The 14,676-nt window shown below is 53.8% G+C and overlaps 2 protein-coding genes across 4 annotated transcripts in view; both read left to right on the plus strand.

Moving 5' to 3' along the window:
* RANBP17 (RAN binding protein 17) overlaps nt 1-4,157 on the plus strand; it is a 276,378-nt gene extending 272,221 nt beyond the window's left edge. For all 3 annotated transcript variants that reach the window (XM_031437777.2, XM_064480090.1, XM_031437778.2), the window contains 2 exons: nt 595-722; nt 2,468-4,157. In XM_031437777.2, coding sequence (XP_031293637.1) covers nt 595-722; nt 2,468-2,564 — 225 coding nt within the window. In that variant the 3' untranslated portion in view covers nt 2,565-4,157. The remainder of the gene's footprint in view (nt 1-594; nt 723-2,467) is intronic.
* Nucleotides 4,158-12,318: 8,161 nt separating this feature from the next.
* On the plus strand, nt 12,319-14,469 carry TLX3 (T cell leukemia homeobox 3). The gene is made up of 3 exons (XM_031438201.2): nt 12,319-12,739; nt 13,093-13,336; nt 14,259-14,469. Exons 1-3 carry the CDS (start codon nt 12,319-12,321, stop codon nt 14,467-14,469), a joined length of 876 nt encoding a protein of 291 aa, XP_031294061.1.
* The last annotated feature ends 207 nt before the right edge of the window (nt 14,470-14,676 follow it).

Here is a 14,676-nt window from a genome sequence, read left to right on the forward strand (position 1 = left end):
CCCTTAGTGCCGGAACGCTCTCCCAGAACGAAGCACGCCCCTCCAGCCCACCTCACCTAGCAGGCCCGTCCTAACCCAGGAGGACGGGGACTTGGGACAGAGCCTGGGATGGTTTGAGGGGTAGTCGTTCACTAAAGCCACGGAAGATGAGGATGCCTGAGGGGGACCCTGGGCCTGGCCTGCAGTCACCAACCTGCTTCCTGGCCATCTTCAGTGAAGTTCCTCCCCTCGGCCTGAGAGGCCCTTCCTCTGTCGGGTGTTCTGTGATTAGAGGGGGTGAGAGTCAGGAAGACATGTATGTTCTTGGTCCCCACAGAGGAGGCGAGGACTCCATCAGCCTACATTGTTCAGTGACAATAAAACAATTAGAGCAAGAGGTTTTTATGGAAAGGGGATGGTACAGCTTACACTCAGGAATGTCTCTATTGCTTTGCTTTTCTCTAAAGGCTTTAAGTCCACAGTGGGTCTGAACCAGAGCTCCTTTGAGCGTTAGGAGCCCTGAGCACTTCAGAGCTGGTCTGCCCCCTCCCCAACAGCCCCCCTCAGGCCCAGGTTTGCAGCCCGAGCGCTGATGCTCCTTCTGTCTCCCAACAGTACTTCAGTGAACTGAGGGCAAGTCTGATAAGCAGCCAGCCGCTCCCCAAGCAGGAAGTCCTTGCCCAGTGCTTCAGGAGCCTGATGGAAGGAGTGGAGCAGAATCTGTCTGTCAAGAACAGAGACAGGTAAGCAACACCCAGCAGCTGAGCATCTCTAGGGGAGGCAGATGTTCCAGGTTTGTAGCAAATAGCTGGATTGTGCTTAACACAGCTCCCAGACTGATGCGGCTTTTCTTTACAGCTGGTAATCCTAGATTCGATTTAGTTGCCTCCAATAAATATGCCTGAGTATTTGCTTTCTTCCAAGCGTCATGCTAGGCGTTGTGCAGGATGCAGAGATGAATAAAATGCAGCCTTTGCCCTTAAGCGGTTTATAATCCAGCAGGAGAGATATAAAGAAAAAAAAATAATTAAAAAGGCCAAAAGAAGGAGAGCTTAGATCTGCTATGAAGGACAAAGAGAGGCTTCCTGGCATTTGAACAAGCATAGACTTTGAGGTCAAATAGACTCCAATTTTAATTTTACCCCAGCCCTTTATAAGCTGTGTGGCACTGAATAAGGCAATCAGCTTCTCTGATCCTCAGTTTCCTCACAAGTAAAGCAGACATGATGGTAATTGGTTGTGATGTTTAAAAGTGGCTGGTTTTGCAAAAACACAGACAGGTAAGTTGCCAATGAGATCTTGATGAGAGGAACTGGAACTTACCACCTCTGCCTGAATTCATTCATGCATTCATTGATTCATTTAGTTCACAAAATTTTATTGAGATTCTACTATGTGCCAGGCACTGGGGATACCAGTGGGGAACGCATTGTTCAAGGAGTGTCTAATGGAAGAGACAGGCATGATGAATGATGGAGAAAGAAAATGTTTTCAGGGAAAAAAGAAAGCTGCCCGCCTCATCCTTCTATAAAAGCGGCAGCATTCAGATGCTACATTGTTTGAAATACAAATTATTAGTCTCCCTGATGAGAGGCTCCTTTGGTAACACAAGGCCAAGTCGGACGGGCTTTGCGGGCATGTTCTCTTGACTGCTTGTTCTGTGCCAAGACCCTCTATCGGGCAGGAAGGGGCAGCCTCCGAAGCCAGCAGGAGGAGAGACTTAGTGAAGGAAGGAGGGAACCTTCCCTGGGTGCCTCAGGGAGGAAACTGCTTCCCTTGAGGCTTGAGAATGTGAGTACCACCTCGTGAGCCGCTCTGTCAAACGGTGTCAGACAAGCTCCTTGTTTAATGAGAGCACCAGCCTGCCAGGACTAGGCGATCCACGCGCCCGGCACTGTCTCACTGGACTCAGTAAATTCCTCCTTCCCACAACCCCGTAAGGTAACCACTCGTGCGGGCACCAAGACGAGGTTAAGTATTCATCCGAGATCACCCAGCTTAGTCAGGGAGCCAGGATTTGAACCTACGTAGTCTTACCCAGTACACTCTGTTTTTGAAGCATTAAGTTCAATTTTCTTATCTGCAAATGAGGCTGTTAATACCTATTTTGGGGAAGACTTGTGATAATTAAATGAATTTATATGTAAACTTGACCAGTGCCTGGCACATAAGCTTTTGTTCTTTTCATTATATTCCTTACCATCTATGTGTAATTTGACTTTTTAAAATAATTTTTAAATAGCATAACCACAGAATGCACCCCTCAAAATGGTCAGAGTGCATTTGCTGGTAACGCTTGTTTCGCGACAGGGGAAGGAGAAGGGTGCTGCTGGAGGGAAAGCAGTGGCCGAGAAAATGGGAGGAAGGAGCTCAGCCAGGGTCTAGGGCCCTCTCCAGGGTCCTGAACTCCACTGTGGCTTCAGCATCCAGAGGTTCACACAGCCTCGGCCCCACCACTGCCCTCGGCCCGGTCTTCCTCTTTCCACAGGTTCACCCAGAACCTTTCCGTCTTCAGAAGAGATGTGGCAGAGGCCCTGCGCAGCGATGGCAGCCCTGAGTCCTGTGGCCTGGACATGATGAGCTGACCTGACTTCTGACCATGTGCCGAGCAGCCTTTATCAAGAGACTTTTGTGGGTGTGGGTCCCAGGACAGTGATATTGGCTAGGGGAATCTATTTTTCAAAACAAACAAACAAACAATAACAAAAGCCCTACCTTTTTGTAAGTTTAGCCTAGTTAAAAGAATTTATAATAGTGCACAAAAATTATAAATTCAGTCTTCACACTGAAAAAGCGAAAGATGTGTTTTCAGTCTTTCTATGAAACATCATTATCTTTGTTCTTATAATGCTCTGAAAGGATGTAGAAACAGTATTTAACCAAAGAACATAATAAACCAGGTTTGCACCTAACTGTGTACTAGTTAATGGTTCTGCAGTCAAGGCTGTGAGTTTGTTGGAGGTGCAGCCTTCAGCGGGGTCCCAGATTGAGACAAACACCACTTGAACCTGCGAAGTTGGTGGCAGATAGCTATGAGTCTGGAAGCAGCCGCGCGGGGGCTCTGAGCTGCGGGCCTTTAGCAGGGGCTGGGAGCTGTCCGGCGCATCCCACAGGACTGCACCCGGCCCTCCCCGCCTCCGCGGCATCTGATAAAGTTGAGAGACAGTAACACGATTAAATGTCTTACAAACAACATTTGCTTTTCACTGGCATAAATCTGAAGTGGTTTAGTCTAGAAGAATTAAGCTGTGCAATTACTGCCTGCAGAGCTATTTCCTCAGAAGGCCCAGGTAGCCCCAGCAAGAAGTTCTGGGTGCTGCCAACACCCAGTCCTTCTGCCTCCATTTAACTTCTAAGAGATGCTGAAGCTATCTAATTAAAACACAGACTCAAAGCAGCTCTGCCTTCCTGAGCCACCCAAAACAGTTCTAGGTGCTAAAGCACAGGTTTTCAGAGAATGAGGGTATCAGCTGGTTTCCATACCTCCACAAAAACTCTTATCACTGTGAGGATTGCAGTGCAACCCAAACCGAGGACAAGGACACGGAGGAGGCCTTTACAGTTTGGGATAGACTGTAACGAGGCTATTGACTTGGCATTGCCGCTGTCAAATGGCTTGGCGTCTCACTGCTCTGTCTTCACGGTTCAGGCCTGTAATAACCATTTCTGATAAGACATGAAAGGCTGGCCTTGCTGTTGAAGAAGAAGTGAGTCCACAGGCTCTTGTTACGACCTCGTTTCTCAGACTAGTGTTTTGTGAAGCCTTTCTTGATGGTTGAGTTTCGCAACAGGCTTGTCGCATGAAAGCAAAGTCGCCCAAGTTCATCTCCAAGTGTTTGTCTTCCATGTGTGAACCCAGGAAATCAGGGAAAAGCGGGTTCTAGGGTTACTTCCGGTACTTAATGGAGACGTAAACCTCGGCTTTATGTATTTCATTAGCAGCGGGATATATAATTTTCCTTGAAAAGGCAATTCTGAACTTCATAAAAAAAAACTTCAACTGTTTGGAGGTGTCTGGATTGAGAATTTTCCGTTTCTCAGGGGCTTATTACTGCATACCACGCATCCCCCCGAAATTCCTCATAGAAGGCCTATCCCATTCTGGCACTGTTTTCTTTACAAAGGCCCGAGACCTAAAAGCATCGTGTCACTTACATTAAAATGCTCACGCGAAGATCCCCAAGTGCACTTGCCTTTCTTGACTGCGTTGCCCAAGGCTGCCTGGTGGTTTCACACCAGCCAGAGAAGGCTCCGTCTTGGCGTCTTGGTGTTGGAGAGCTGCTCAGGGAGGAGGTCATCAGGCCTGCTCGTGGCACTGGATTTACAGAGCACACCGTGAGGCACAGCACCCGGCAGGGGACAGACTCAGCAAAGCGGTGGACCAGCCGCCACGCCCTCCCCACTTGTCCCCTCCCTTAGTCCTCACAACAGCCCTGTGAAGGCAGACAGCATCACTCCCACTTTTCAGGTGAGGAAACTGAGGCTCAAAGGTGGTACCTAGCTTACAGGTCTCACAAAGCAGGACTTGAACCCAGATCCTTGTCACCTGAGACGAATTCCTGTTCTCTTCCACGACCTAAATTTGAGAATGGTGGGTTGAAACCAGTTAATATTTACATCCATTTCCACATGTTTTTCAGAACTCTATTGCTATACAGCAAATTACCCCCAAATGTAGTTGGCTTAGAGCAACAACACTGCTCATCCCACGGCTCCTGCAGGCACTCCGCCTCGGGCTCTCTCCCAGGCCGCAGTCAGCGCTGTCCACCAGGGCTGTGACCGTCACAAGGCTCGGCCGTGCAAGGATCTGCTTCCACGTGCACTCGTGGCTGGCGGCAAGAGTCAGCTTCTCACAGACTGGTAGACTGAGCCTCAGCTCCTCCGCGAGTGGCCTCGCCGTAGGGCAGCTCACGACGTGGCATCCTGCTTTATCAGGATGAGCAGGGGAGACGAGCCCGGGAGCACAGCAGTCTGGAAGCCACAGCCTTTTACCCCCCAGTCTCAGGGCACCCGTCACTTCTGCTGTATTCCCTTCACTAGAAGGAAAGCACGAGAACCAGGCCGCACCCGAGGGGAGGGGTTATACAAGGGTGGGAGGCAGGATCTTCGGAGCCATGTTCAAAGCCGCTTGCCACAACTCTGATCTGGCCTTTGCTGGAGAGGTTGAGTTTGGCCACAAGCTTCTCCCCTGAAACCTGGAAAGGAGTACTGATTTCCCTTAGAGGACCGAGTTCCAGTCTGTGCCCTTTCCGAGGGAGGAAAAGGGAGTGGGGAAGCTGAGATGTTTCCAGAGCACATCAGACTGCACAGTGAACCCCCATTCAGCAGGGACCCATTTGGAACGGCACCCTCCCCATCCCCCCACAGCCTTGCCAGAGTCGGCCTTGGGAAGGGGCAATGGGGACTCCTGGGGAAGAGTGGAGTCCCACATGGGAGTTCTTGGGTGGGTCATCCTATCCCAAGGATGAAGCATTCAAGGATGCACCCAATCTTGCGGTGCCTACACAAAAGAGAACTGGTTGGATCTGTTATACGCTCTGATCAGATCACAGGTGTATCTAACTTACACTCAACAACGGGAAGAAACTAATAATCCTGGCAGTTCCACGGGGCCTGCCACTTACCCAGCATCTGGCCCGGAGTGAGGAGCAGAGGAAGGTGTGGGCCACTGCTGATGAGAGCCCACCAGGCAAACGTGTCTCGGCCGTGCAGCCTGGGGCTCTAGGTCAAAGCCAGCAGCTTCAGCTGATAGTCAAGCAGGAAGCAGTCTGGAGGTTTTGTGACTGCTCAGTTTTTGCCGTCTACACTGACTTAAGAACCTGACCTCCTGCTTGTGTTCTCGATGTTTCCATCTTTTCTGTGCTTTCCAGTCAGGCTTCCCTAGGACGGGGGGATGAGGGTGCTGCGCTACGTGATGATCGGAGCGGCCAGAGGAGTCCTCTCGGCCCCCAGACTCCCTTGCACAGGTCCTGCCAACCTAGAACTGCCTTTGGCTTATGTACGGAGGCCCCTTTCAGCGTGCACAGCTGGCCTGGCATTGGCCGTTAGCTGAGATGAGTGACTGAGTGAGTTAATGACCAATAGAGCTGAGCGTAAGAACAAAGAACAGGGTAGGTTTGGTGAGAGAAACTGGGGAAAGTGAAAGATCTGGCATATGGGAGCCTTGTCTAGAAGCAGGCCGGCCCGGCAGTGGGGGAGGGGGGCAGCATCTGAGAGAACTCAGCACCTTCAGGGAAGGAGGGAGGGAGGGAAAACACACCCGGAGAGCAGAGCAGAGAGGGAGAAAGGGGGAGCCTCAAGGTGAACATTAAATAGCTGGCACCGCTCTCAGTTAACAGGCACCCATTAAGCACTGCAAATCGCTATCTCATGTGACTTTAATGCTTCCCAATAAGAAGGTTAAGTAAGTAGTGACCCCATTTTAGAGATGAGAAAACTGAGACTAAAAGACTGACCCAAGCCATATAGCCAAAAAGTGGACAAGCCAGGATTCAAAGTCAGGTCAGCTTGACTGCAAAACTCATGGTTCTTTTCCACTCACACCCCTTAAGCTAGGTGCTTCACCACTGGGCTTTGAGGACAGCTGGGTGGAGAGGTGGACACAGACCCTCTGGGACCCCCAGGTGGGGCTGGGAAACCCCCAAGAAAGGCCAGGCCAGCACCTGGGCCCCTTATGTGCTGTGTCTGTGGCTTCTGCCACCGATTCCTCCTCCACCCTGAACTTTATAAAATCATTCTTGAGACTTTTTAATGTTTTATTGAGGTGCACGTTTACGATGACAGCAAACCTTTCAAACTACAGCAAGAGTAACCTGCCTCCTTGGCATATTAAAAAATAATGTTAGTGTCGGTTTTTACGTCCCATAGTTTGGATTGCTGATAAGAGCGCTTCCTTGACAAGATTCTTTTCGAGGTTTACAGAAAGCGTAATAAAATATGTAAGTTACATTTCCACAAACAAAAGCTATAACATAAGTTATTTATAAGCGTGAGATACAAACAGTATCACGATAAATAAACCATAAAGGGTACCTGCGCCATCCATCTTAATGTAATTTGCCCAACAAAATGTTGAAACAAAGTCAAATTTAGTAGATCTGTCAGGAAGAGAAGAAAGTTGTAAAACACAAAATGGGAAAAATGGCTGATGGGGTGGGAGGAAACGAGGGCACAAGATCAGGTGTTGAGCAGCTCAGAAGGCCACCATGCGCACCTGCCCTGGACGCCTGCCCTTGCCCCTGAAACTGCGTGTTCTCTGTCCTGCCACCACCGCATCCTCCACCAGGCCACACCAGGGAAGGAATCTCTCCTTCCCTCCCCCTGCCTGCCTTACACCCTCTCTCCTAACCCCCTAGCCCCGTGGCAGTTCCCTCCTGCTGCTGCCAGTCTCCCTGCCAGGCTGGGCCCTCCTCAAGGCCAGGGCCAGGGTCTGACTCAGCACAAGGATCCTGGAGATCGTTCATTCGCTCATTCCTTCACCTACCAGTGAACGAGGTGAAGTCTCTGCCTTCAGAGAGCTGGTGAGCAGGACAGATAAGATAGGGTCCAAAGGCAATGAGTGCAATGATGAAAATAAACAGGGACAGAAAATGGCTGGGGGCCGGGGGGCTGCTTTAGAAGACAGGCAGAGAGGTGATAGCTGGCTTGGGTCTTAAAGCAGGCACCTGCTGTGGGCAGAGCTGGGGGTGGCGAGTGCTGAATTTCTGACCCCTTTTTCCTTACCCCCTCGTCTGACCTTGCTGTGTGCTATTCAACTTAATACCACAAATTCCGGACGACCCTCCAGTGAGCCCCGGGCCAGCACCGGGACATGGACTTGAGTGCCACCAACACCTTTTCTGCCCCGGAGACTGTCCCGAGGCCAATGCGGAGACAAGTGAACCTACTGCCAGCAGCCCTCACCCAGCTCCGGAGCTCCTTCACCCAGAGCCTCCACAGATTTCCCCTCCCTACTCAGTCCTGTGACTTAGAAGCTTTACTACCTGCTTCCAGAGCAGAAATGGGGGTATGAGGTAAAGGGAAAAGCATGGACTTTGCAGTCAAGGCAGTACTGGGTTCAGACCCCAGCTCTAGCCCTTCCCCACCGCACGCCCCTGGGCAAGGGGCTTCACTTCCTTACGCCAACTGTTTTTTAAGCTCATGCACCGGCACCAGGTGTCTTGGCCTTCCTCCAGCTGGCAGAGTCTCCGAGGCCTTTCAGACCTCCTCAGGAAGGTCCTTCCCCTAGTCCTCCCAGTAGCGGGGAGGCAGTGATGAAAAGCTCAGACTGCATTACTTCCACTATCAGATGGGGAAACTGAGGCCCAAAGTTGGGACACGGCCCAGAAAATCTGAGTAGGTGCTCAGTAAATACCTGAACAAATGAATGAATGAGTGAATAAGTTTGGGCAAGTGTCTTTAGAGCCTTCCGTCGTAAGAAATGGAAGGGCCCCTACAGAACCCTAACCAGGGCATGTGAATTAAGAATGGAGGGTGGGCAGGTGAGCAACCCACAATATGCCAAACTGAGGTGTTTGTGTCTCTGTCTATGGAAGTGGTCCATAATATTTTCGTCAATCTTTCAAATTAGGTTGCTGACCCAAATACGTTCAAGAGCCGTGATTCAAACTCTACCCCATTTATAGGCAGGGAAATTGAGTCCCAGCCTACACACGAAGTCAGTGGCAGAGCGAGCCTGAATTCGGGCCTCCTGCACACAGACAGCTGAAAGTGTCAACATCCTGCCTCTTATCCCTGAAGCCTCCCTTGCTCCTGTATGACACCTGAGGCCTCCACCACCTCTAACCCTTCTCCCAGCTGCTTCATCAGGAAGAGGAGAAGGTATGCTGCATCCTGGAAGTCTTTCTGGCCTCACAAGTCTGGGCCACCATGCCAGCTGCCCAGTCCTTTAGAGCTTTTCTAGTGTGTGTGTGTGTGTGTGTGTGTGTGTGTGTGTGTGTGATTGTTCAATTGACAACAGGTTAAAAAGGCACAGCAAAAAATTATAATTTCAGAAACACCAAATATACATCAAATAATATTTGGCCTAAACAGTGCTCAGAAGAAAATGTATGATGTTAAATGTATTTATAACAAAAAAAAGATTGACCAAAATGAACTGAATTTTCACCTCAACAAAGAAGAAATTAAGTAATAAAAATAAGACAAAATATTTCTGAAAGAGATGCTACGTAAAAAGAGAACGAAATAAAAGTCTTTTCTTTAAGACCAATAAAAGAGACAAACCTTTGGCAAATATGATCAAAAGGCACAACTGAGTAACACTAAGAATGAAACACAGAGAATGTTAACACAGATTCAACACGAGAGTTTCAAAGCAAGAGAGAATCACCCCACAATGTTATAGCACTGAATTTGAAAACTTGGATGAAATGGACAATATTCTGGGCACCAGCTTCCAAATTCGCATGAGTAGGCATCTGAATCACCTGGAAGGCTTGTTAAACACAGACTGCTGAACCCAACCCCAGGGGTACTGATCTGGGCTGGGATCCAAGAATGCGCATTCCTAACGAATTCCCAGGTGATGCTGATGCTGCTGGTCCGGGAACACACTTCGAAAACACTGTCCCAGGGACTACCTACCACCTGCTCCATTTACTCCTTTTCCTGAGCTGCCCAACAGCCCTGTTCTGTCTGGGCCGGGAAAGAAAGGGGGTTTGTGCTCAGTGGCTCCAAGCGCCTACTGCTGGATGACTGAGAAGCTAGGGTCCCAGGCAGCCAGGAGCTCAGTGAGGCTGAGCCCTCCCGCACACCAGGCACTGTGCCAGATGCTTGCCTGGAAGACCTCATTTAATCCCATGATGTTAGCGTTGGTGATTTACCAGATGAGGAAACTGAAACACAAAGAGGATTCCTTGAGCCCACAGCTGATAAACAACGGTGGGGATTTGATTCTTAAGCACTGGGCCCATTCACCATACTCGGGAAGCAATGTTGCCCACACAACCCACACCTTCTTCCTAACTCTCTGCCCACATACCTTTCGTGCATCCCCTTGAACAGAGCTGGGAGGTGGCAAAGACAGGCCTGGAATCCAGGGCTCTGGAAGCCTGGAAGAAAGTGGAGCTAGTGAGGAGTCTTTGCCAGTCTCTGCGTCAGAATGCTCTGAGCCTCAGTTCCCTCATCACGTGAAAAATGGAATCAATAACAGCCCTTTTGGCATAAGGTTGTTGTGAGGAATAAATAAATAAGTGCCCCTACCCTTGCCTGGCACGTGCTAAGTTCTCAACCCACAGTTGCTCTACTGTTGTCGTTAAAGTTATTATGTAACCGCTAGTTTCTCACAGGCAATTCCACAGACCTTCTCTCATTTACTTCTCACAGCCACCCTGGGGGTAGCTATTACCCTTTCCGTTTTACAAATTAGGAAAATGAGGCTCCAGGAGAGGCAATGAGGGACCCAACAACCCCCAGGCCCCTGGTGACTGAGCCTGAATTAGAAGTGGGAGGCTCCCCGTCCTGAGCAATGGCATCTACTCCATCCGAAGGTTCTGGTCTCCAGAAGCAGTGGAGGAGGGCTGGCCCAGAGCCCAACGGCCTCATTCTCCCCACCCAAAACTGAGGTTCCACTAGGGCCAGACATTTGCCCAAGGTCACAGAGTGGATGGTGACCTGACTCAGGGAGCCAGGCCTTAAGATTGTGAATTCTGAGGACTCCTGTGATTGAGGGCAGGTTGCCTTCCCTGCCCTCTGAGACTTGAGCCCACGGTAGACGAATACACCTTTCTCTCCAAGATACTGAGCCTTCGCAAATAAAATTGCAAACAACCAAACAGGAATGGTGAGAATAATACATCAACTGGTACCCTGGGGGGTAGGTGTGGGGAGGCCCTAACCCGGGCTCTCTCAACAACTCACGACCATCCCGCAGTTCACACAGTCCCGTTTCATAAATGAGAAAACCAAAGCCTAAAGCTTTGCTCAAGGTCACTCAGCTAGGAAGTGACCTGGCCCAAAGGTGAACACCTTTCCGGCCAACAGGGCAACCGAGTTCTCACCACGTCCGCCAGACTGAAAGCAAGAGGTAGAGACCTGGCAACGGGGCAGCAGTCTCAGTTTGCACCTAACGATTTTAGAATTAGCAGGTAGAAAACGATTCTGTAAGCCACCCCCGGGGAAACAGCTGAGGCTGGTGCAGGGATGGGGGCTGCCCTGCACGGGCCTGTCACCGGTGCCCCTCGGCCTGCCTGCACAGTCTCCGAGGGCGTGGGCAGAGCAGGGAGTGGTCCCAGAGCCCTGGCTGGACTAGAGCGGGAAGAGCTCGCTGCTCCGGTTACCCAAAGAAACCCCGCTATTTGCTTTAATTATGAGCCGCCCCCGCCCATGTCCCTCGGGAACCCCAGGTCCCACACCTGATGCGCCATGGGTGGGTCCCCACGTATGACTACAGTCCGGTCCATCCTGCAACGAATTTTGAGGGACCGGATCCCGCTCCCCACCTGGCGACCCAGGGTCCCTAGCTCAGCCAGGCCTGGCACTCGTGGGCACCTGAGAGTCACGCCTCGGTCCTCCCGGCTGGAGCCAGGGAGCGTCTCCAAAGTGGCCGCGACGCCGCGGCCGAAGCCCAGGCAGGGGCGAATTTCTCCCCACGCGGGTTGGGGTTCTCGCGAGCGCGGGACACGCTCCGGTGCCGTCCTCACCCCGCGCACAAGGAGCGCGGAGCTTGCGCCCCGCTGTGCGCCCGTTTCGTTGCTCCCGTGGCGGTGGGGTATCCAGAACGCTGCAGCGGTTTCCGCAGGGTCGTTCGGGGGTTGCAACTCCATTGCAATTGAAAGGATTCATACGGTTTGATTTTTGCTCAGATGAAAAAAATTTGGAAGAAAACGAAACCCCCCTCAGCAAACGACAATTTCACCAGCAGAGCGCCCTGCCCGCCCCGCGCGGCGGCCAGGAAGCGGCCCTGGCCGGGAGGAGCGGGGAGCGTCTGCTAATTGCAGCTTCGTTAGATTTCGGGTTTGGGAGGCTGCGGTTCGGGCGCTAATATCCGCCGCCCATTATCCCGGCTAATAAATTTGACCTATTGTTCGTTTGTTAAAATGATGTCACCTTGGAACAGTCCCTAAGCTCCTATTTCCATGAATTAGGCCTTTATTGAAAGCCGGGAGCCAATGGGAGGAGAGAGGCTTGTTGATAGCAGCCAATGGCTGCGGCAGGAGAGGAATTAGCAGCGGAAACTCCAGGTTCGGTTCAAGAAAGATGACACAGAGCCTGTCGGGCCCGCGCACTCTTGGCAAAGTTTCAGTGCGACGAGAGGCGCCGGGCGCTCCATGGCCGCGCCGTAACGGGGACCCAGCCGCCTCCCCGCCCAGCCCAGCCCAGCCCTTCTGCCCACCCAGGATGGAGGCGCCCGCCAGCGCGCAGACCCCGCACCCGCACGAGCCCATCAGCTTCGGCATCGACCAGATCCTCAACAGCCCGGACCAGGACAGCGCACCAGCCCCGCGGGGCCCCGATGGCGCCAGCTACCTGGGAGGGCCCCCCGGGGGCCGTCCGGGCGCCACGTACCCATCTCTGCCCGCCTCCTTTGCCGGCCTCGGAGCGCCCTTCGAGGATGCAGGATCTTATAGTGTCAACCTAAGCCTGGCGCCCGCCGGCGTGATCCGGGTGCCAGCTCACAGGCCGCTGCCCGGGGCCGTGCCGCCGCCTCTGCCTAGCGCGCTGCCCGCCATGCCCTCCGTGCCCACGGTCTCCAGCCTGGGCGGCCTCAATTTCCCCTGGATGGAGAGCAGCCGCCGCTTCGTGAAAGACCGTTTCACAGGTGAGCAAGGTGGCCAAACAGGCACCGGCCCTCGGCCCTCCTGGGGTCAGAGGCCCCGCGCCCGATGTGCTCCATTTGAGAAACGATTTCGGAGGCCCAAGCTTGGTGGAGGCCTCAGTGCCCAGGGGCCCTGGCAACCACAGAGGGGAGGAAAATCAGGGAGTTTGGGGAAATAAGCCTGTACCCGGGGGAAGAGGGGGGCATCCCCCAAACGGCTTGGGGCCGCTGGGGAAGCGCGGGACCAACGAAATAGCCGAGGACGCTGCGCCCCACCGGGCGGCACCGGGTACGCATGGGGCCTGAATGGCAGTCGAGCCGGGCTGAGCTTCAGGGGGCCTGGTGTGTCTCCGCAGCGGCCGCAGCGCTCACGCCCTTCACCGTGACCCGGCGCATCGGCCACCCTTACCAGAACAGGACGCCGCCCAAGCGTAAGAAGCCGCGCACATCCTTTTCTCGGGTGCAGATCTGCGAGCTAGAAAAGCGCTTCCACCGCCAGAAGTACCTGGCCTCCGCCGAGAGGGCGGCGCTCGCCAAGTCCCTCAAAATGACGGATGCGCAGGTCAAGACCTGGTTCCAAAACAGGAGGACCAAGTGGCGGTGAGAGAGGCCCGGCCCTGCACCTGCCCTTCGCCCGCCCTGCGCCGCCCTCTCTCCATCCTGTAATACCCACTACCCGCCCTCCTAAGGCTGTGCCTCCCCACTCCTTTCCAGGTTTTATCTCCCTGCTTGACTTCCTGCCCGCCTCTCCCCACTCTCCCGCGCCTCGGCTTCTCCTCCACTGCCATCCCCGTGTCGCGTTCGTGAGCCTCTCCAACTCTCTCGGTGTTTTATTCCGTCTCCTGAGCTCGTTCGGTTTCCTCTCACCAGCCCTCTCCACACCGCACCCCACCGCACCCCAGGCCTCTTGCGCTCCCCTAAATCCCTCCCGCTTGCTCTCTGCACTCTCAGATTTCCGACAATACGCGCGGACTCCGAGTTCCCCCTCTAGCTGCCCAGCCCGACTCCAGCCCTGTTTCTACCCGATCCTTGTTTCGATTTAACCCGTAAACGGCGAAGCGATCGCGTTCTACAAGAGGGGTTTGAGACAGAGCCTGGGAGAACTGGATGAGGCTGAGCGGGCCCGGGGACACCGGGAGGCGCGGAGCCAGCCCGCCCGCCCCACCCGTGGACCACGGTGACCTGGCTGCCCGCATAATCTAGTCAGTTACACACACGCCCTCCTCTCGTTATCCCGCAAAGAAAATCTTTGTTGTTGGCGAAGTCACAAAACCCAGGCGTGCAGGTGGGCGGCGGGCGGAGTTCCCTCTTGGCGATCTCCGGCGCACGACAAAAACAAACGATCCCAACCCATCCCCCGGACTCGCGAGTCTCCAGCGCACAGCGCGGGTGGGGAGGCAGACGGACCAAGTGCCTCGAGGCTCCCGGCTGGCCTCGGCTCCTCGGCGTGCTGGGGCCCCCGCCGGCAGCCCCGGAGTGCCGGGTGCCTGACGGTGCTGTCCCTCTCCCTCCCCCGGTGCAGGCGGCAGACGGCGGAGGAGCGGGAGGCGGAGCGGCAGCAGGCGAGCCGGCTCATGCTGCAGCTGCAACACGACGCCTTCCAAAAGAGCCTCAACGACTCCATCCAGCCCGATCCGCTCTGTCTGCACAACTCGTCGCTCTTTGCTCTGCAGAATCTGCAGCCCTGGGAGGAGGATAGCTCCAAGGTCCCCGCCGTCACCTCTCTGGTGTGAGCCACCAGCGCGTACCGTCGCCAAGGATCGCCGCCCCGACCCGGCGGGGCGCTCCGAGCCCCCAGCCGGGCTGGGGGGGAACCAAGGCTGAGAGGGGAAGGGGCCGCCAAGCTCGAGTAGGCCCCAGGGCGCGGCCGCATCCCCGCCGGCCGCGGTGGGGGGCTGGGCCCGGGCTCCGAGCGGCTGCACAATCCGAGCCTCCGCCCC

The sequence above is a fragment of the Camelus dromedarius genome, chromosome 27 (genome assembly GCF_036321535.1).
Source record: "Camelus dromedarius isolate mCamDro1 chromosome 27, mCamDro1.pat, whole genome shotgun sequence".
NCBI lineage: Eukaryota > Metazoa > Chordata > Mammalia > Artiodactyla > Camelidae > Camelus > Camelus dromedarius.